The sequence below is a fragment of the Cyprinodon tularosa genome, unplaced genomic scaffold (genome assembly GCF_016077235.1).
Source record: "Cyprinodon tularosa strain WSP-4 unplaced genomic scaffold, ASM1607723v1 ctg123, whole genome shotgun sequence".
In the NCBI taxonomy this organism is placed as follows: domain Eukaryota; kingdom Metazoa; phylum Chordata; class Actinopteri; order Cyprinodontiformes; family Cyprinodontidae; genus Cyprinodon; species Cyprinodon tularosa.
In genome coordinates this window covers 1,242,709-1,264,388 of record NW_024038037.1, presented here as the reverse complement: position 1 = coordinate 1,264,388, position 21,680 = coordinate 1,242,709, and the positions used below count along the sequence as shown (strand labels likewise).

General features: G+C 40.2%; 1 protein-coding gene across 1 annotated transcript; it reads right to left on the bottom strand.

Moving 5' to 3' along the window:
- Positions 1–1,242: 1,242 nt before the first annotated feature.
- LOC119777385 (heat shock 70 kDa protein 12A-like) lies at positions 1,243–13,547 on the bottom strand. The gene is made up of 8 exons (XM_038276240.1): positions 13,195–13,547; positions 11,118–11,222; positions 7,791–8,117; positions 6,901–7,270; positions 4,833–5,103; positions 4,589–4,760; positions 2,907–3,020; positions 1,243–2,704 (listed from the first exon to the last, which is right to left on the bottom strand). The coding sequence occupies exons 1-8, from the start codon at positions 13,331–13,333 to the stop codon at positions 2,073–2,075; spliced, it is 2,130 nt and encodes a 709-aa protein (XP_038132168.1). The 5' UTR covers positions 13,334–13,547; the 3' UTR covers positions 1,243–2,072.
- Positions 13,548–21,680: the final 8,133 nt, after the last annotated feature.

The following is a 21,680-nucleotide window of genomic DNA, read 5'->3' as shown; positions in this document are numbered from 1 at the left end:
ATTCTAAGAATAGATTGGTTGGAAAAACAACCAATCTAGTTGGTTAAAACTAGTTTGAAACTGAGCAATTCTCTGGTTACAGTTGTATTATTAGTATTTAGTACTATTGCTTTCTAAGAAATATTTACTATTGCATGTGAGGTCAGCTTTAAGACTTCAGTCCACTAGCTGTTGGTTGAAGACCTGGTTTCAGCTTTTCAAAGTTCCTGTACTTCCTAACCAGGATTTTGGCCAAAGTGATTGTTTTGGTTTGCCCTTTAACCCATATAGATTGGTTAAAAACAAATTAGATTGGTTGGTTTAACCAAAACATTGGTTGGACACATAACTTCCAACCAGATGAAAACCAGAAACCCTGGAAAAAAGATAATGTTTGAATAAAATGACTAACGCTTTTCATTTTGCTCATCATTGCCTGATTTTATCGTCTACTTGAGCTTTTTTCACTAAAACTACAGAAAAACTGTCTACTTTAAAAGATTAAGACATTTTACGCACACAAAAAAACGAACAAAACATTTTATTATACAAAACAATCATGAACAATTTCAAAGGAACTTAAATCGTTGAAGCAATTTGGTCAAATGGTTCAATGCGGCTTCATCTCACCATCACTAGTTTGTGATGAAGCATCAGAGGAACCTGATAAACCTGCAGCAGGAGGAGAACTTCAGTCCTCTGAGCAGCTCCTGTTCTTCACTCCTCCTCCTCCTCCTCCTCCTCCTCCTCCTCCTCCTCAGAGGATGATGAAGGTCTCTGTTCAGGATGAACTGTTCTCTTGTTGAAGGGCGCCCTCTAGTGGTTGATGGCAGCACTGCTTTATCTACCAGAGGAGTTAAAAAGCTTCACAGCTGCATGTTGACTCTGAGCTTCCAGGTAGAGCCCTGCACTCTGCGGGACACAACGCAAAGCGGTGCGGCGCGGGACAAATATTGAAGCTCATTGCGGTGATAAGCGGCAGTCCCGCGAACTAAAAACCTGTTTTAAAATGTAAAATAAAGTCATAAATGATCGGTCTATGTCTATCATATATATACATCTGCAATGTGCACAACTGCAGCTCGTGCCACCTAACGCGCGTCACGCACTATGCGGTGAAGAATCAGCCAGTAATGTCCTCAGCGAAGCACTGCGGGTTTAATTCCTCAAACTAATGAAACCAATTGCCTTGAGCAGTAGAGGAATGAGGAATCATGCGGGAACTGCGGGAGGGAGCGGGGCTGGAAATCTGTCCCGCCAGGCCTCTACTTCCAGGATCAAACCTCACAATCCAAGGACCAGAACCAGGAAGTGAAGAAGGTCCATCAGAACCAAACAAGCAGAAACACAAGGTCCAACATTTTAAAACAGAAGATAGAAAAATAAATCCAGAGATGCAGAAAGGAGGCAGGAAGATGGAGGAGAAATAAAGAGATTTAACAACTGAAACAGAAACTTAGAAAAGTAAAACCATGAACTAAAGAACATGGAACCAAACAAACCCAAAGATGGAGACGAAGCCGACTGAGCAGAACCAGCAGAACCTGAAGAACCAAAGGAGAATAAATACTGAGGAGAACTGATCAGTGGAACCAGAACCAGATCAGAACAATTAGCAGAGGAACCATCTGAGATAGAAACCAGAGGAACCAAACAGAAGAAATGGAAGAACCACGACTAAACACAGAGACCAGAACCTCAGAAACAGGAAACCAGAACCAGAACCAACAGGAGAAACTCAGAACCAGAGAAAACAGGAAGTAAAGTGAACCCAGAACAGGAAGAGTCCAACTGACCCAAATCAAACAGGAAACGACCGATAAGAACCTCAGAACCTAAAGACGACTCTAAATACCAGAACCTAAATGGACCCAACAGAACCAACAAAGTCCAACACGTGATTCTGATACCTAGAAGTTCATCAGAGGAAAAGTCTGGACCTCAGCAGGACCAGATCAGAACCACCGGATCAGAACCACTGGGTCAGAACTTTATTAGTAGCTGATGGTCATTTGGTCTCCAGGAATAAACTTCCCCCTCAGCTCCTTCCTGACAGACTGATCCCAGAAAGATCCCAGTCAGAGAAAAAGACGTCATGAAAAACATCTGAAGCAGGCTGGACCTTTTCTCTGAGGCAGAACCAACTTTGGGTTTCTTCCCAGCTCTACAGCTCCTTTCAGGACGGCTTCCCGGGGTCTAAGAGGACACAGAACTTTATACTTAGATCCAAACTGATCAGTGATGTTCTGACGTAGAATCTGGCTCTCAGCTAAGCCCCCCACTAACACAATACAACCAATGTTGGAATATTTGGCTGATATTTCCCAGATCTTCCAGGTGATGGTCTGCAGACTCCGATCATAGAAAGACCTCAGAGTGTCTCTGGAGATCCTGATGCGTCCATCATCCCAGGAAGCTCCTCCCACTGAATCAAAGAACCTTTCAATGTTTTTCTCTTTCTCAGCCTGTTTTCTCAGGTTCTCTGGGCAGCAGATCTGAACATCTTCATCCACATGTTTGACACGGAGAAAATCATCCATCATTTCCTGAACCTCATTGGGGAAGTTTGCTTCATGTTCTTCCCACAATTTATAAGAGAATATTTTACTGAGGAACTTTTTGAATTTATCGTCCACATCTCGTCCTCCCAGATATCCACCATCATGATGCAGCTTCTTCAGAGCTCCTCCTTCCAGAACTTCATAAACAGCGAAGTGAGAATAATCTTTGAACAAACAGGAAGAGAATGAAAGAGAATAAAGAATAAATGTGAGAAAACAGCTTATTGTTCATTAAACTCACATTCAGCAAACATTCATCTCAAAGTTTCCATCAACAAACATTTCTTGGTTCTCTTGATGTTTGAACACAAAGATTTTTCAAACTCGTCTCTCAATAAACATTGAAGAACCGTGATGAACAGTTACCTCCACAGTCCACAACAAGGTACCGTCCTCCTCCTCTGGGTCGGGTCTCCAGCAGGACTGTGGTTTCTTCTGGTTCTGGTCCAAAGTGAACTGCTACCTGACCTCCTGGTGGATCTGTAGAAACACAGAAACCTCACTGAGCTCAACTATGAAACAGCTTCAATGTTTCTGCAGGTAGATTCAGGCTGTTGGAGGTTTTTAGGCCCATTGGGTCGGTTCCCTTATCAGCGTCTCTGCCTCCACAGGATGTGATGCTGGAAATGTGTGGAGAAGAAGTTTCCAGATCAGTGGTGACCCTGGGTCACAGCAGCTCCCTCAGACCATCTCAGAAGGCCACCAAAGCTAGAAAAATGGACAGAGAGTCTTTTCTGTCCGAGTGACGCGTCTCTGACTGATATCTGAGTAGAACCCGTGATGAAGGCGTCTGGATTCACAGGAAGTGATGTCACGTCTGGTCAGGAAGTGACCAAAGTGGGCGTGTCCAAATGAAAGCTGGTTTCCAGGTCATGGTTGAACTAAAGAGCAATCAGGCTTGGTTCCTCTGAACTCTGGTGGCTGCCTCAGTGATTAGAGTCGCTGATAAAGCAGCTGAACATCGACTAGATGAAGCTAAATGTTGTTATCTGGAGACTTTATTGATCCTCCACCTTCAGGATAGATTGATTTCATCTGGCTGTTCAACGCCTCAGATGGAGACTCTGACATGTTGGATCACCATGGTTACAGATCCACTGGGATTGAGGCCAAAGGTCATTTCACAGTCAGGGTTAAACTGAGCTGAGTTCTGAGACACATCTGAAGTCAGGAACATTTTCAGGATTTTCATCCTAAATGATTGAAAGCAAACAAGCTGAAAGGTTGAAATGTTGCTGAAAAGCAGAAGCAGGAGAGTTCAGGGTGAGGTTTTCATCCAAGCAGCTCCTGCCTGTGAATCCTCAGCGCTCTGAGAGGCTGACGCTCCCAGGAGAGGTGGACATGGTCACGGTGTGACGCTCTATAGAGCTGCACATAGAAGCTACAGCAGCTGGAGGAGGGGAAGGATGGAGCTGCTTTCTGCTGCTGCTTCTGCTAGAAAATCAACCTGGAAAGATGGAAATCCAGACTGTCTGGAAAAAAGACTAATGGCTGAAATCTGACTTTAAGATTTGAAGCTTTTTCTCCTTAAAAATCAGCGACTCAATCAGATAAATCCTTCTGATGGATTAAATTCATAAAGAGCAACAGAAGCAGGAAGATGAAACAGTTGAAGAAAAATAAAGAAGGAAAAAGAAAATAGAAATCTTCTAGAAACCAGAGTGGGCCGAACCTCCTCCTCAGTGATTTAAAGGTTTATTCCCAGAAAAAGCTTTTCCAGGTTGGAACAACCAGTTCTGAGGTTCTGATTGGTTTTCCTCATTGGGTCGGGTCGGTTCTGATGCTTTATTTATCTGATTCTATTCATCAATGAAACGATTCTTTGCTTTTACTCAGGTTATCTTTGACTGTTGCTTTATGGTGGGAAACATTTCAGAACAAAGATGGAACAAATACTTCAACATTTCCACACTAGTTCTCTGGATCAGTAGGACCGGTCCAAACGGATCAGCTAAAGGATCCATTGACATGTTGAACTGGTCCTATAATCCAGAGCAGAACCTGCTAGATGCTGAATGTTGCTCTGACTTTATGGATCCACACAGTACCAGTACAGCTGGTAGCAGCATCTGTTGGTCCTGGAGGTCGATCCGCTGAGTCTCTGCTGTGGTTCTGTTGGATGGAACCATCAGATGGAGGCTTCAGACACCAGGCCAGAGCTGCTTCTGGTTCCAGAACCAACATCAGTCTGAATCTAGTTTCTTCTGTTACAAGACCAGCCTGGAAGAGAAATAAAGTCTGATTCTTCTGAACATCTCAGAGCTGCTGTCCTCTTTAGAAACATGATGTTACCTGAACTGCAGCTTCCATCAGGAGCTCTTTAGACCCATCAGGCCAGTCAGCAGGAACAGTCAGCACCCAGGTGAAGTCAGAGGCTCTGAACTCTCCACCTTCTGGAGGAACTTTGATGGTTTTCAGAGCATCGTCCTTCAGGAACCTCAGAACCTCTCTAACAACCTCCAGAAGCGTCATTTTCTCCTTCTTGTTGGCTGCTGGGAGTCTGTCTGACCAGTATCTCTGTGAAAAGGTTTGATTTAGTTGATTGGATCCAAACAGGTTGGTTCATCAGATCTACTGATGCTGAACTACTGTAGACTTAAAGTCAGTCCAAACAGAAACTGATCTTTTTTCTGAATGATGGATTTAAAGATGAACAAACTGGTTTTACTGGTTTGAAAACTAAACCCTGCTGGATTCTGGGTTTATTTCCTTTGGTTTTAAATCCATCAGTAAATTGTTGGAGATGTTTTCTGCTTCAATGATCAATTTATTCATGAAGCTCATCTGCAAAGGAAGTTCCTGCTTTTCAAAGTTTTCTAAACAGGTTAAAGAAACTCAGAGCAAAGAAGTGGGTCTGCAGCAAAGACTGGAAAGTTTCTGCTCTGAGCTCCTCTGATAGGAAGAGGCAGAACATCCCATCATTTAGATGATCCAGCAGGTTGAAGGTGATCTAATCAGCTCTTCCTGGTCCATTAATGGGATCTGTCCTGATTTAATGAACCAATGAAACGACTCAGACTCCATCTAGAGGAATCCTTTCTGTAGAGCAAATGTAGCAGCAGCTTCTTCATGCCTGGAACACCAAGACAGGACACATGGAAAACCAATGGATCCAGATGTAGAAGCAGTGAGCAGAACATCTGGACCACCTCTGGTTTCTCCTTTAGAGGCTGGACTTCCAGCAGCAGCTGAGATGTTGACCTCAGGGCTCTGAGCAGAACATCAGGATCCAATAAATCACTGAGTTCTGCTGGTTGGTTCTGGAGAACCTTTGATGCTCCTTAGATCCCAACATGGACCAAAGGATGATGTCAGTTAGATGCAGAGAGGAGAAGGAAACATGGAGGATGGATCATTTCTGACCTGATCTGGAGAGTTTATCAGCAGCCAGACCATAATAGCTGCACAGGAAGCGTCACCATGACAACCAGATGAGGAGGAAATGATCTTCCTCCTCCAAGTTCTTCCTGATCCTGAGCTTTGCTCTTAGAGCTGCTCTCTAAACCACTTTGAAATGAGACAAACTGAAGGACAGAGAAATCCTCCAGGAGTTATCCAGATGATTTTAGTTCTCATCTTCAGAAACATCTTCAATCAGCAGAGATCAAACATCAACAACTTCTAGTTCCTAGTTCTATGTTTCTGTGGACCAATGGGAACATTTCAATCATGTGAACCAAAGTGTAAAAACTTCAGCAGTTCAACAGGATGACTCCTGGTCCAGAAGCTCAGATGAATCCAACCTGTTTAAAATCCTCATTTAGTCACAGAGCGCCACCTGTCTGTCAGCAGATCCAGAAATAGATCAGATAGAGCTTTTCCTCATCATTGATTGATTGGATATTTAGAGATTAAAATGATTGATCCAGCTGTTCTCCAGATGTTTGATCTTTTTAATATAGATGAGGTGTTTAAGGAGCTGCTGTAGAGACTGGATGTTTGGAGAAGAACTGAAAACGGATCAGAACTGTTCATTTCACAGGATTGTTGATCTGAATTATTTCCAATGTAATAAACTCATTAAAGATTCTGTTCTAATGACAGAAAAACCCAGAATGATTGACAGGATGTGAATTCAGAGCAAACTGCATCTAAAACGTGTCGACTGGATGATTTCACATCAGAACCACATGTTCTCATGTGGATCCAGATCAGATCTGATTGTCTGTGTTTAGAAGAGAGATGAACTCACTGAGAAAACTAAACAATCCTTTGACTGAAAAACTTTGACTTTATTCCTTTTCAGCAGCAGAAAAATCTGCTTTTCTTCTTTGATTTAAGATCAATTATTTTCCTGCTTCTTTATCTTTAGGGTTAAAAACTCTGATCGGATCAGAACCTGGAACCAGATCAAGTTAACGACCAACTGACCTTTATTTCATTATTTAAACTGAACTGAAGAAGATGATGATGAAGATCTATCTGCAGATCTTTACTTTTACTCACTGGGTTCCAGAGATACCACTTGATGTCATCATAGAAATAATGTTTCTCAGTTTCTTCTCCTCTCATTTTGCTGTACGCTGTTTTAGCTTCAGAACCAAACTTCAGGAATTTTCCATCTTCATCCAACAGGATGCAGGTTGGAGTCTTTGGGCGGTCCAGTCCAAGTCCTTCATCCCATCTCTTTAACTGGGCCTCACCTCCTTCCTGTCTGGGTTTGACATTGAAGGCGTAGCCGCTGTATCCATGACCAACGTCTATGGCTATGATGAAAGAATCAGCTCCAGCTGGTTGGAACAGAGAAGAAAGTTAGAATGTGAACAAAGAGCCGTTAGAGACGTTTTACTAGAACAAGTTCTCATTGAAATCAGAGCAGAAACATTTAGAGAAGTTTATAATCTGAACCCTGAGATAGAAAAACTAAAGTGAAACATTAAAGTTCAGTCATTTCATCTTTGATTTTCCTCAGATTCTTCTGCTCCTCCTGCCTGTGATGGACTGGTGACCTGTCCAGTCTGGACCCAACCTCTGAGCCAATAGTTAGAGGAACCAGCCTGAATGGATGGAAGGATGGATCCTGGTGCTACTAGATATTTCATAGAATAACCAGCAAATAGATCTAGTTTCAGAGCATCTATGATCAACAACGTTTCTATTTGAATCCTTTCTTTAGTCTAAAGATCATATTTCTGTAACATGTTTCCTCTTTCTAACCTTCAGATTAATGACTCAGAATAAAGACCAACTCTACTGGTTTGATGAAGATATTATCATGGAGAAAATGTGGCCTAGATCTATTATACTGACCTTTGACCTCAAGCTGAACTTGTTTCCTAGTCAGAAGGTTTCCTGAGGCATCACAGACGGTGCAGGTGTAGATGTCTGAGTCTCTGACTGTCGGGTTCTTCAGGGTCAAACTGAAGTCTCCAGATTTTAGTTTTTTCTTCATCTCTGTTCTGCCTTTATAATACCAGTGTTGGTCTGTAGACCAGATCCTGGATCTCCTGGAACTCGTGTAGATCTCCATCTCCTCACTGTTCCTCCATGTTACTGTGACATCATCAGGCAGACGGACTGCAGTTTTAAAGGGCAGCAGAACAGACTCCTCTCCTGAATCCACCTCCACCCTGTAGACTGAGAACAAACACAGAGGAGATGATGATGATGATGATGATGATGATGATGATGATGATGATGATGATGATGATCCTCCATCAGAAGCAGCTGCTCATCATGTGTAGCTCAGGATTCAGTGAGCAGAAATAAGCAGAATGGACGCTGACAGAACATTCATGGATCTAAAGCTCCTTTCAACCACAGAAGAAGAGACTCACTATCCTCCACATTGGGTGTTTCTCATTATGCGTTCTTGAGCGTTCTCGTGTGCTCGTGTGCTCGTGTGCTCGTGTACTCGTGCCTCAGCCCGAGTACCGTTCCAATTCTCGAGAACGCCAGATCGAGAACGCACCAAATCCCCAGATGTTGTTCTCGCCCCGCCCTCTTTATCGAGCATGCATCAGAGCAGACTTTTGCGTTCTTCAGACTGACCGCTTCCCCAGAATGCCCCGCGGCCGCAGCTTGATTCGAGACAGCGCTCACAGTGGTAAGTTAAACATTCCCTTTTCTGCTGCTGTTGTTCTTCAAAAGTACGTTTTGAAATCGTTTGAGGCGATAACATTATACATTTAAGCCTCCCTGTGTGGCCTGTTTACAGAGTTAGGGCAAAATTTTTTAAAAAAAGTCCGACGTTGAGCGGACCAGAGTGACCAGCAGACCTCCGAGGGTAACCGCAGCCAGGGCTAAATTTACCCCGTCTGTAGTGCACTTCTCTCGGTCTAGTTATGTGTGAACTACCACTCGTTCTGATGGCGGTTTTTGCGGTTCGGTAATTTTTTTTAATGTTTTTTAAGCTTTAGAAATAAAAAATATTGTTTTCAAAATGTTTTGTGTAGGGAATAAATATTGCGTAAAAATTCAAAAAATATCCACTGGACTTGGTTTTCAAGATTTGAAGACGTTTCGCCACCTCTCCAGGAAGCTTGGGCGGTCCAGTCCAAGCTTGAATTTTTACGCAATGACTATGACCTGGATGACTGAGAACCTTCATCAGCATAGGGAATAAATAGTTTTGACTGTTAAAGAAATGCTAAAGAACGTTGCATGTGATGACGTCACGAGTACGCTTCTGTTCCAATACACATACGTGCTTGCGTGCTCGCGTTCTCGTCAAGTCTGATCTTCCTGCGTTCTCGCCAAGAACAGACTTCACGAGAACGCGAGTACGTACTCGCGTTCTCGTGAATTGAGAAACGCCCATTATTATTCACACACAGAAATCCCTCCAAGCTTTGGACTCTTTAACCAACAGATGACAAACCACAGGACTGCTGCCTCCTAGTGGACAGGAGTGGAAAGCAGCTGACTGATCAATCCAAGCAGGAAGTGTTTTCAATGACTTCCTGTCATCAGCCTGGAACCTGGGATGGATCAGTGTTTAGTGATGAGAGCAGACAGCAGTAATATTCAGCAGGACGTCAGAAACTCTGAATAACTCTGGAGCTGGAATATCACAGAGCTTCTCCTTTTATTAAACTCACTCTTCATCAGCCTTCAAAGGCTTCAGCTTCACCTTTAGGGAGATTCAACCATCAAAGTCTCACTTTCTACTTTTAGTCATTATTTCATCTTTATTTGATTTGATGCTCATCAGGAATTAATTTCATTTCTCAGCTGGAATAAAACTGCTATAGAAAAGCTTATTGGTCTGCAGCTGATTGGCTGTGAAGGTTAACCAATCAGAAGTTAGGATTTATGATGCAGACAGAAAAGTTTAAACTATTTAATGATGTGATGTAGACAGGAAATAAAGTTATGAGAAATATTCATGTTTGCCTTTAGAAGGTCAGAGATTTATATTTTAATTAGAGTTCTATATTAAAAAGTAACTTTATTTGGAATAAATTCAGATTTCATAATATAAAATAATTTATGTTTTCATTTCATATTTTATATTTCTAATTTTACGTTGTTTTATTTTTAGCTCCAACAGCAGGAATATTGTCCTAAAAGTCCATAAAGACTGAATGAATGAGATGGAGGGAGAAGGAAGGGAACAGGAGACTAAGGGAGGAGAGGAAAGGAGGAAGACTTTAGTCCATCAGGGAAGCTGGTTGCAGATGATGGAAGATGGATGGAGCTAAATGGAGGACAATCCTGGAAGGAAACCTGATGGAGGCTGAAAAAGAGCTGAGACTGGAGCAGAGCTTCACCTTCCAGCAGAACAACCAGCATAAAACATGAAGCCAGAGATACAATGGATGGTTGGATCCCAGCATGTTAATGTGTTAGAATGGCCTAGTCAAAGTCTAGATCTAAAGCAGCTGTTTCCAGCCTCTGTCCATCTAATGGGACTGAACTGGTGCTTTATGGCAGAGAAGAGCAGAAAGATTGAAATGTTCAAAGCTGGTAGAGACACGTCTCCATCAGACTGACTGGTTTAAAACCAGAGAAAGATGCTTCTAGAAAATATTGACTCTAAGAGGCTGAATACTAATTCATTCACACTTTCTAGAATTTTACTGTTTTCATTTAGAAATCTACTATGAATTTCATCCACTTGACAACAATCCTCTACTTCATGTTGTTTTGCCTGAAATCCCATTGAAATGTTTTTATATTTATAAAGTAATCAAACAGCAGAAATCAAAGGGGTGTGAAAACTTTAGCGAGGCTCTACATCCCTCTGGCTTTGAAAAAGCTGAGGTTAAAGTGGAGAGTGTTGCTGGGAGGAGGGATGCTCTGCTTTCTTTTCTATCAGTTATCTTCAAGCCAAGCTGGATGAATGGAGGCTGGATGGAAAACTCCAGAACTTTCCACTAGAAACTGGGACGTCATTTGGATCCTGATCCAAACACTAAATCCATCCAGGTTCATGTGGTTCACTTCCTGACCGTAGAAACAGGGAATCCAGACCATAATAGTACAGGGAGGACTATGAAACCATGGCAACCCTGAAGCTTCCTTCAGCTTCCTGTATCGGGTCATGGTTCACCATCAGAAGCATCTTTGGAAGGAAAACTCCAGAACCTCAGCAGGTTAGACATCAGCATCGATACGACTGGAAAAGGAACTTACCTGATATGAAATAATGACGGAAATAAAACAAAAGGCCGGAAACAGCAAGAAGAACCAGCAGAACCAGGAGAACCAGCAGAACTTTGGACCAGGTGGGAAATATTTCTATAGAAAAACAGAAAGAGCAGTTAGATCTCAGACATGAATCCTGATTGATTTTAGTCTAAAATGCAAAAGTTCTCAGGATCATCTTAACATTTCTCAGAGTTTCTAGAATCCAATCAGCTTTGAACATGAAGGTTCTGATCTTCTGAAGGTCTGCGTGTCTTAAAACATGTTTGTAGATGCAGAGCAGATCCTGACAGCAGGTTCTATGTGATTTAGGTTTATAATTCAGCAGACAGCGTGTTCAAACCTTTCTTTGTGTTTTTGCCTTCAGCAATGTTCAGATCAGGTTCTAATGACCAAACTAGTTCATGGGGAGGATCTGCAGATTTAAACATTTACTAAGTGTGAAGAGATTTTCCAGATCTGAAACTTAACTGCAGACACAGGTTTGCGTTGTTTTTCAGCGTTTCTATAAAGTCAGGAGCAAACAGAGAATAAAAATATCTGCAGTCATTGTTTCTAAAAGGGAGACGTTGAAACAAAGACAGAGGATGGAGAGAAACTCTGTGCAAGGAAACTGTAGGAAATAACAAAAGTGAAATAATAATAATTAATGAAAAGATAATTTACAAAAATCTATTTCTCATCACTGCAGGGATTTTCTTTCTTCCTTAAATTCAACAAAGCATGAAGCAAACATTTTTACATTTCCACATGGAGTCTGTGTGCGGGAGACCTTTTTTTGTATTTAATTTTGACAATTTAAATGTGTTATTTTCAAAATGTTATTATTTCTCCTTTTGTTCGTAGCACTTAGAGATAGCCCAAATATGTAGAGTGTTCTATAAATATTATTAAATTTATAATAATAATCATCATCATCATTATTAGCTACCAGATGTCACTGATTCACGTTTTCCAGCCCAAAGAATGTTCTTAAACCGCCTGGATATACGAAATCTCACCCAATTTGAACCAAAGTATATTGATCTCTTAGGCCAAAAATCTAAAGAAAAACATTTTTTACCCATAGACAGCCATCCTGAACTGCCAGATTGCACCGCCAGATGCACCGCAACATATTATGTATTAATATTCAAACATAAATTTGCCAAATATAAGAGGAACATTGTAGTTTGGTTTAAAGACAGCATTTTGGTTTTATTATAATTTAGTTTGTTGAAAGGATTTTACAGTTTGAAGAAATAGAAAATTACACCATATGCAAACCATCACAAGGATGAGCATGAAGGGAGCTCTATAGATACTGCATGGATCATTCAGGGAGTTAACATGGGATTACTTGTTGAGCTCCTTGAGTTATTTACTGTCACAGATAGGAGCTTCAGCCGGAGAGGAAGTGTTGGGGCCGCTATGATCTAAGGAGGGCCGGCCCTCCCAAGCTGAAATTAGGACCCGCCCACCGGGCAAATGCCCGCTATCACGGATTACCAGTCTTTGGTTTCTATGGTTTCTTTGTTAGCCTGTAAAACCAAATGTCCCCCTTTCTCAAGGGGTGAACTGGTTTGTCTGGTGCTTTTTTTCTAAACCAAAACAAGACTGCTTTTGGTCCACTCTATAAAGCCTTGAACTCAACCCTATTTTTGATGTTTTGAATTGAAAAATCTTCCTGAATGGGAATCGAAGCGTATTCAATCTTGGAAACAAAGTCCAGTGGATTGTTTTTTTTAACTTTTTAGGAATAACTATGAGCTGGATGACAGAATCCTCACCAGCATTTGCTGATTTTCTGCAGTTTGTCTTGGTCCATTAAATAACATGCTGCTGTTATTTCATTTTTTTTTTGTAAAAATGTCCTGTTTATTGAATGTTTTATTCTCCAAATACAGAGTATTATATTGTAAAACAAGGGGCACATTGTGTGACCACTTCTACTGTAACCTTTGCTGCTGTAAACACAACAATTGCCCATTGTGGGACAATACTGGGATTTTCCATTCTATTTTATTTTTTTCTATACTATATTGATAGTTAAATCCAGAAAAAGATCTACCCCAAGGTAACTGACCTCTGACATAAAGCTGAACATCTGACAGCAGTTCTTCTGTCTTATCAATCATGCTGCAGATGTAGACGCCGCTGTCAGAAGGTTGAGGTTCTTTCAGAGTCAGGCTGAAGTCCTGAGAGTCTAGAGCATCAGGTCTCATTGATGTTCGTCCTCTGAACTGCTGATTTTGTTCCTGTAGGTCGTCTCCTTCTCTCCGTTTATGGACAGAACTGGGATTGAGATCAAAGCGGCTCCATTTCACTGTAGCAATCTCTTCTAATACTTTGCTGTAGTGACAGGGAAGCAGAACAGATGGAGCTCCTTCCTGAACTTCGACTTTTACAGTCAAAGAATCTTTAGAAGCTGAAAGGACAAATAAATAATGTTCAGTTTGTTAGAATGATTTCTTTTAAAGACTTTTCATCTTTTCAACACCTAGTAGTCATCTAATCTATCTGGTTTACTGTACATTTCTCTACATTTCTATTTAGTTTTTAGCATTGAAATGAAAACAAAGTGACTGAATCCAGATAAAGGGTTATGTTTAGGATTTCTGTAAAATATAAGTAGCCTTTAACTTTACTTAACTGTTAAATAATACTGTTAATTAACTCCAGCAGATCTAATTTCCCCCTCTGCATACTGGAGGTGTTGCAGTAATGTTGATTAATATCAAGATTAAAACAAACCCAGTAAGAGGCAGCAGCCAATCAGCAGCTGCTCTCACTATGGTTTCATGTTACAAAGAACAAGGTCACACCCTATAGTTAACTGGTACTTTATATAAACGGATTAAAATGTAATAAAACTCAATATCCAAATGTAAAGTTCTTCCTCTATAGAATAATGGATGCAGATCTTGCAATTATAGTTTTTTGTGGACATTTAATAACAAAGATTCCTAGAAATCACTGCTGTCTGATGTTGACCTTGATGTTTTATACCTTTAAACACATTAAGAACAAGTAGTTGAGAAATAAGGATATTAATAATATTTGCACCTTACTGATAAAAAGGTTTTCTAAAGACTAAAACCAGTGAGAAAGCTGATAATGAGGGAAGCAGAAAAACAGCCAAAAGAAGAACTATTGTTTCAGTGAGAAAAAATTATCAAGTACAGATTAGAAGTTTTGGGCAGAGGTTTTCTTCTTCACTTTAAATAAATACTTTTATCTAATTGGAAAGTAGTTTTTCTAAATCTCAGGTAAACTAACAATGCCATTATTTGTCACAGAATCCAGAGGCCTGAGTTTCACTTCCATTGGCTGTGAAGCTTCACTAAAGATGAATGTAAAATGCAGCAACCTAAAAGATACTCAGCTGTAGAGATAATTGTCATGTTACCGAATTAAAAGAAAAAGCAACATCAGCTGATTGAAACTAAGCTTGGGGAGAGGAAGATGATCTTACCACAGAAGAGGAAGAAAAACACAGCAAACAGCTTCATCTTCTTAAATCTACAAACACCAAATCCTTATGAAATGTTTTCTTCGCGTTTCTCCACACAAACAGAGTTTTAGCTCTATAGATTAAATTATTTCAAAGTAAATAAATGGATTTCCTACTTTAACTGCATGATGCTTCCAGCTCCTGGTATCCATTTATATATATTTCCTATTATGTGGGATGAATGATGCAAATAGTAACAAATACATTAATTTACTCTGATAACTGCTGGGTTTACTGGATCCTTTCTGGTCTATTATGTCCATTCTGGGATCTTATAGAGCAGAGCCAGAACAAACAGAGTCAACAAATAACGAATAAACTGACAGCTGCAGGGATTGATCCGTTACTGTTCTTCAGGAGGATTTTATTGAAAAATAAAGTTACTTATAGGTTTCATTACACTGCAGAGGATGAAGTTGTTATAAGCTTGATGGAGGTCAAAAAGCAGAGAAATGTATTTAAAGCTTCAGCTTGTAATAATTACAGAAACTTAATGGCAGAAATGTCACATATTATCCAAAAGTATGCTTTTTATTATCATCCAACAACTGAAAGTCTCAATCTTTATGTTTGTGTTGCCTTAGAATTTGCTATAATTTCATAGGAGTCTATTTCCATTTCTGGAGACATTTCTGTTCTAGCTAGTTATAGACCTATATAGAATCCTACACAGACTAATAAAATATTTTATAAAACTATTTATCAAATTGTCTTTGCTAAAGAAAAACTCTGTAACTAATCCACCAATATCATGACTGAAATACAGAGACACTAAAAGAACTTTGGTTTTAATAGATAGAAAATTAGAAAACTCTTCTCACCAAAATGGAAGCTAACATAAAACCAGCCGGTAGACGAAGGACTACAGGCTGCTAAAGATATAATCTGCTTGAAAGCCGGCCAGAGCTCTCTACAAGCATGCCTTGCTACGCTACTCCTGAAATCACCCATTAAACCACCTCCCATGTGCTCTTTATTCACTCTGTAGTGGTTTGCTGAACTCCACCCTATTGAAAGCAGTGGTTCGCTTAAGGACCATCAAGTCAGTGGAATAATATAAACCATGAGAATGTAATTTTTATTTATTTAGTAAAATATATAAAATCCATATAGTGCTTTTAGCAGTACAGTTTAACTGCTTTTAAATATGTAACAGCATTGAGTATTGATCTGGATTGGATATGTCATATAACCTGGAAGCTAAATCAGTCATTTTCCCTAAAATCATCCGAAGTGGTAGAGCTGAAGTGATTAACAAAAATTAGGTAAAGTGTAAAAATCAGCCATACTGGTGGCTCTATAGGAGGCGGAGCTTTTAGCTCCTTCAAGGAGGGGAAGATAAATGTAAAATATTCCTCTCTCTCCTCTTTAAAGAAAATATACGTAATATGCTTGTTATAAAGAAAAATTGACAGAGACAAAATATTCACACTTTGTTTCATCAATTAAAACGTTCGTATAAATTGATGTTTATCAAACAAGAGAACAAAGAGAATTTTCTTTGATTTTTAGCTAAAAGATGGAAAAAAAAAACATTTCATTGAAGTTCATAAGGTTACGGTCTTAAGTTATTTATTTAGAAAAACCTTTATCTGAATTTTTTATTGTTTTGAAACTAAGAGAATCTCAGAAACTGATATAGTGTTCATTTTCTGGATCCTAAAAAACATTTGATCTATTATTTATCATGACAGATATCCATCAATTGATTGATATTGATTATATGAACATGTTATTTGTTTCATAAATATGTTCTGCTGTTGCTGTGAAACAGAGCGGTCTCGGTTTGCATCAAGCATCTGTAGTATCTAGCGTCGCTGCTTTATTTATCAAGTAACTTTCCAGTAGTGACGTTATTATTTATATAAAGTAGCGACGTAGCGTCCACAAACGCTATAAAAGCCAGAGCATAATTTTCTATTTTTGAAACAACAATCGGAGTTATTTGCTGGACATTCACGCATGAGCCTCTATTCTGCCTCTCCTGTCTGTATCTACGAAACATGCGCATGCGCACTGTAGTGGAACTCAATGAATGACACACACAGACACCCACAGAGCCACGCACACAGGATGGAGACAGGAGCAGAGCGCCTTATCTTCAGAGATTTTGAAACTTGTTGAATCCTCTGATAAAAAGTATGTGTTCAAATTTCGGTTCTTGGCCATAGAGAGCTCATGTGGCCAAGACTAGCCATTTGTTTTACATAGCCAAACACTCATTAAAACAGTCAACTGCAGTCAATATTTTGAAATAAAAATGAGAAAAATATATCAGCTTTAACTTTATTGGCACCTTTAATTTCCAGATAGTTCAATCTGATGAGTGCCACTAAGATACTGTCATTAGAGAGCAGTAGCCAAACTTAGATATTGTATTTTCATTGCCTATTTTACCAGACAGGATGTTTACATATATCTGTTTTAAGGCTTATTTGCAGAGATAACATTTTTTTAGGTATGGAGGAACAGCTCTACCATATATAAAAATAAATACATAAATAAATACATGCTCAATAAATAAAAAAGTATTAAATTAATTACCCCCCAAAATACAATGAATAAATATGTAGGTAGAAATTAAATTATACAGTGAGGCATAAATGTATATATATCTCTTAATTAGCTTCTTTATTTTTTCACCTTTTTTGTAAACAGTTTCATTTGTTACTTGAATCGACTGTTTAATTGAGGTCTGAAGAAGTTTTCTCTAAGGGAGACCCTAAAGAAATAAGATGCCTTTTGTAGGGTTTTGTTTTCCCTAGAGACGTCCATTGAATGCAAACTCATCGCCATGTCTCCATGTGTAGAACGCTACACAGTACCTTTCATTTGGTTCTAATAACAGCAGGTTGTTTATTTTTTTGTCTATTAGTAAATACTTTAGTTTATTTTAATATGCTGATCATAAAGCAATGTTTACACTGTGTTATGTCATTGGCTGATCTTTAATAAATGTTTTAACCAGTGTGTCAGACTCATTTTGAATTGACATTAGCTTGGTACAACGTTAAGTAGCTTCTGATGTAGTTAAGCTACATTAGTGTAACTTAGCTTGCTATAATTCTTTAGGTGGTAGCTTTGGTGTAGTGAAGCTTAATTTATTGTTGAGTAACTGATAGCTTAGCTCACTACACTGGACAAGTAGCTTGCCCAACACTGCAATTCAGTACAAAGACAATGCAAAGTGGTTTACATGATTAAAATACTATAGGAAAATAAAACAGAATCAGAGCAAGTAGGAAAAGAATAAGAAAATAAATAAATAAATAAAAAAATGCAGACTCCAACAATGACGTCTTTACCAACTTCTGTCAACCCTGTTGACTTTATAGGTCCCAGACCTATTTATTTCAAATACATTGTTGTTTTTTCAAACCACAAGAGCCCTGACCTTGACACGATATGGTACCCAATAGAATTTACATTTTATTCTGAGTAAAACTGTATCTTAGTTTAATCTTTAACTTTATATATTCAACATATTGTTCAGAAAAACAAAAGAGTTTTGTTGAAGTAAGATGTTTTCCATTGACACTGACTTTAATTAAATCATTGAACCTAATATTTAAAATATATTTGAATAATAATGCTTTGGTCTAAACGCATAAAACTGTCCTGGTCCAGTCAATCAAGCAACACTGGTTAATTCCACATTATCCATACATTAGATCAATAAATCTCCAGTTACTGGAACACAAAATATTTAATTGGACTCAAAAATCCATTAACTAATTTCATTTCACAGGCTAAATGTGCATCTTGTGATATTGTCAGCTGGGTAATAATTACGTTGGTGGTGTCTATATTATTTATTTAAAAAAAAAAGTATGGCTTATCAAGTCAATCAAGTTGGGGAGAATTTTCTAGACGATGTCTCGTCACTAAAAGATAAATTAAGCGGCAGCATTCTCTTCACAGTCTATCGGCTTATCTTCTCCGTTGAGGTTGAGATATATTGATCCCCTCGCAGACTCTCAATTTTTTATCTTTTAAACTAAATCATGGATCATTTTCAAGCCTTGTTGAATCGTTGCAAATTTTCTTGGACAGTTCACCATGTTTACTGTCATTTAATGACCCAGTAGGAAGCTTATGTGTCTGCTGCGCCTGTTGTCTGGTTGGTGATTATGTAGCTCACTGCATTCATTAATCTCTGCTTCTAGTTTCAGATCATCATCAACTGCATGTCTCAGCCTCAGCACAGTCACAGTTTCTATCTGAATCTGTTTCAAGCTAGACGCGTTTCATCGCAGTGGGCGCCCTACGGCACCCTTCATCCATCGTAACAAGTGCTTTATGGCATTTCCTTCTCATCACTGCAGGTGTTATGATGCCCTCTATCACCGCAGCAGGCGTTATCGTGCCCTTTTCCCATTGTTGCTGGTGCTCATGGCGCCCTCCATCAATCGCGGTGGGGCTTATGGTGCCCCTCTTTCCATTGCTACAGGTACTCACGGCACCTTTTCTATTGCTCCAGGTGCTATGGCGCTTTCTATTGCTTTGAGCTTTATGACGTGCCCTTTTTCTATCACTACAAGCACTTATGGTGCCCTCCATCAATCCCTGCATGCGCGTCATGGTGCATTATATCTGTCGCGGCAGAAGTTTTCTGGCACCCTACAGGCGTGCATTTGGCCTCCATTCAGCACTGCATGCGATTATGGCGCTCTCATCATCGCAGCGGGCGCTTTATGGCACCTTTCACCTTTCACGGAGAGTGCTTTATAAAACCTGACTGTTCTAGCTTCTCACTCTGATCTCTTCCTTCACAGTCCTTAAGCTTCCTCTGTCCAGGTTGTCTGTCGGCTTATCTCTGATCTGTACCTCGTTTAGAACCCACTCTCCTCTCTATTCTGTGAACTCCTCCAGTCCTGGAAACCTCTCTTTCCAGTGGTCCGGTATCACAACTGCGTTATCAGTTTTTAAATCTAGTTTTGGAAGGAGGAACCTCTTGTCCCTCCGACTCTAAGTTTCTCCCTGATCCTGCCTGAATCTGTAAAACCCTGTTTTCGCTATATGTACCCTTGCTGGGGCAAACATGTGTTCCCCATGCTATCTGTGCATACTTTTTGATTTCTTGCATGGTGAGGTTTTTGGTTCGACAGTACATGGTGACCTCAAATCTTATGCTTTCATGAAGATTGTGGTGGAACAGATATTTAAGCGTGTGGTCTTTCTCCAACCCAGAAGCGCTGCGCCCATGAAAATCTAAATAAAAAAAACATTGTGGAGCCCAGGTCAGTGTGCCCCGAATATTCCTCTCTCAGTGCCTGACAAACAGAGAAATAGTGGTCTCGAACAGAAGGCTGCAGGCTCTCTATGAACACATGCACAATTCTAGAAGTTTTCCAGATTAACTTGTAACTTCTCTCGAACAGAGGGATTGGGTCGCCGTCAATAGTGGATTCAGTGTTATCGGGGTCAAAACGCTCAATGTCTTGGGCGAGGGATTCAAGTTGCCCCATTCACAATCACTGTTCTGGGATTGGAGCTGGGCCATCTGAATCATCATCTGATAGCTCTAGCCAGCTACTCTCGTGTTAGGATGATAACCTCTGCTCTAACCTCCTAGAAGGCATCTGAGACCGTTCATGGTACACTGGTGGAGCTGTTGCTCCATAGCCTCTAGGCCATGGCCAGGCTCAGTGCGGTAATGCTCACCAGTGTCCCATGGTTGGCTGTTTCACTGCGTTTGTGGTAAAGGTGTGTCATAGCAGATTGTGCTTTGAGTTAGGTCGGACATTATTGTTGCTCTATGAAAAGGACATTGCATGCCAGCCAGATCTGGCATCATCTGTGGTTTGAAACTGCTCTGCTGGTGGAACTAAATACTGCACTACCAAACCTTCCCTGCTTCCTCACGTTAGCTCTCAGCACTGTGGTTGCCTGAGGAGGAGCTCCCCTGGCACGCCTTCTGTCAAACCTCGCTGAAACAAGAATGGTTTCACCTTCTTCCTCTTCTGACCCTTCATTTTTTGACCCTTCATTCTCAGACCCTTCATTCTGTGAGCAAGGAGTCCAGGACGTTTGAGGTCACTCTCATTCTCCTCTTTTGCACTTCTTGCTCTCTCTTCAGCATTATGCATGGTTCAGCTTCTAGTTGTAATTTTCTCTGATAAAACAACGCAAGTGGACCAAACACATTTGTGTGTGAGATCCCCCTTTCATATGATGAAAGGGAGTGTGTGGGGGGGGGGGGGTAGCTTGTAACAATTGATGGCTGGCCCTTGACCACATGGTCACACAGTTAAAGCTAGGCGATATAAACTCTATAAACTAACCTCAAAGAAGAGAAAGAAGAAAGAAGGATAGAAAGCAGAGGAGAAAGATTGACATCACACTGTTTAACCTATTAAACCAAGTTCTTATAACCTCCACAGATCAAACTTTAGATTAGATCAAGGTTTTAATCTAACTCCCTGTTTCTTGCCTGAAGCGCAGCACCTCATTAAAGCATCAAATGAGAAGTGGAAGGGTTTTACTTTGAGATGACTTGCTGTGTCTGTGAATTTTAGATCAGTCTGATGCTACAGCAGAGGAACTTGATGGAATTTTAAGGCATTTCAAGAAGGTTACTTACAGGCTGTCAAAGCAAATGCGTCACCTTGCAGACATACCGTAATAGGCGGCACAGGTCCTCAGAAGGGGGGGAAATCCACACACAGCGATCAGCCTCGGAGACTCCATTTGTCACCCAACTCAGCGGGCACTAAACACGATTACAATGCATTCGTGACTTTTGACACAGGAAACGAAAGCTACCTCCTGATAGTTTCTTCGCATTCCACGTGAAATGTTTCTCTCCTTACAGGTGGCAAACCCCAAGGAAAGAGACTGATTCAGTCTTGCACTCTGGATTTTAAACCCTGAATGACGTAGGGGTATTTCCTGCTAGGATTCCCAACTTCTTGTCAGCTGATAGGTTCATGCGTGAGCTGACTGTCCTTTTGGCTGGAAGTTTCCAGAACCAGTCTCTGTTTTCTTTGTAAAGGGTGGGTGGGGGGTTTCATATGGTTCATCAAATTGGTTTTGCTCCATTAGGTAAATATTTCCCA

What these genes read in the sequence shown, in the direction of transcription:
- LOC119777385 (XM_038276240.1), bottom strand. Translation starts at nt 13,333, where the DNA reads ATGAGACCTGATGCTCTAGACTCTCAGGACTTCAGCCTGACTCTGAAA. An exon ending in TGTTCAGCTTTATGTCAGAG is followed by an intron (nt 11,223 to 13,194) that starts GTCAGTTACCTT and finishes GTTTTTCTATAG; the next exon opens with AAATATTTCCCACCTGGTCC. An exon ending in TGATGGAAGCTGCAGTTCAG is followed by an intron (nt 4,761 to 4,832) that starts GTAACATCATGT and finishes TTTCTCTTCCAG; the next exon opens with GCTGGTCTTGTAACAGAAGA.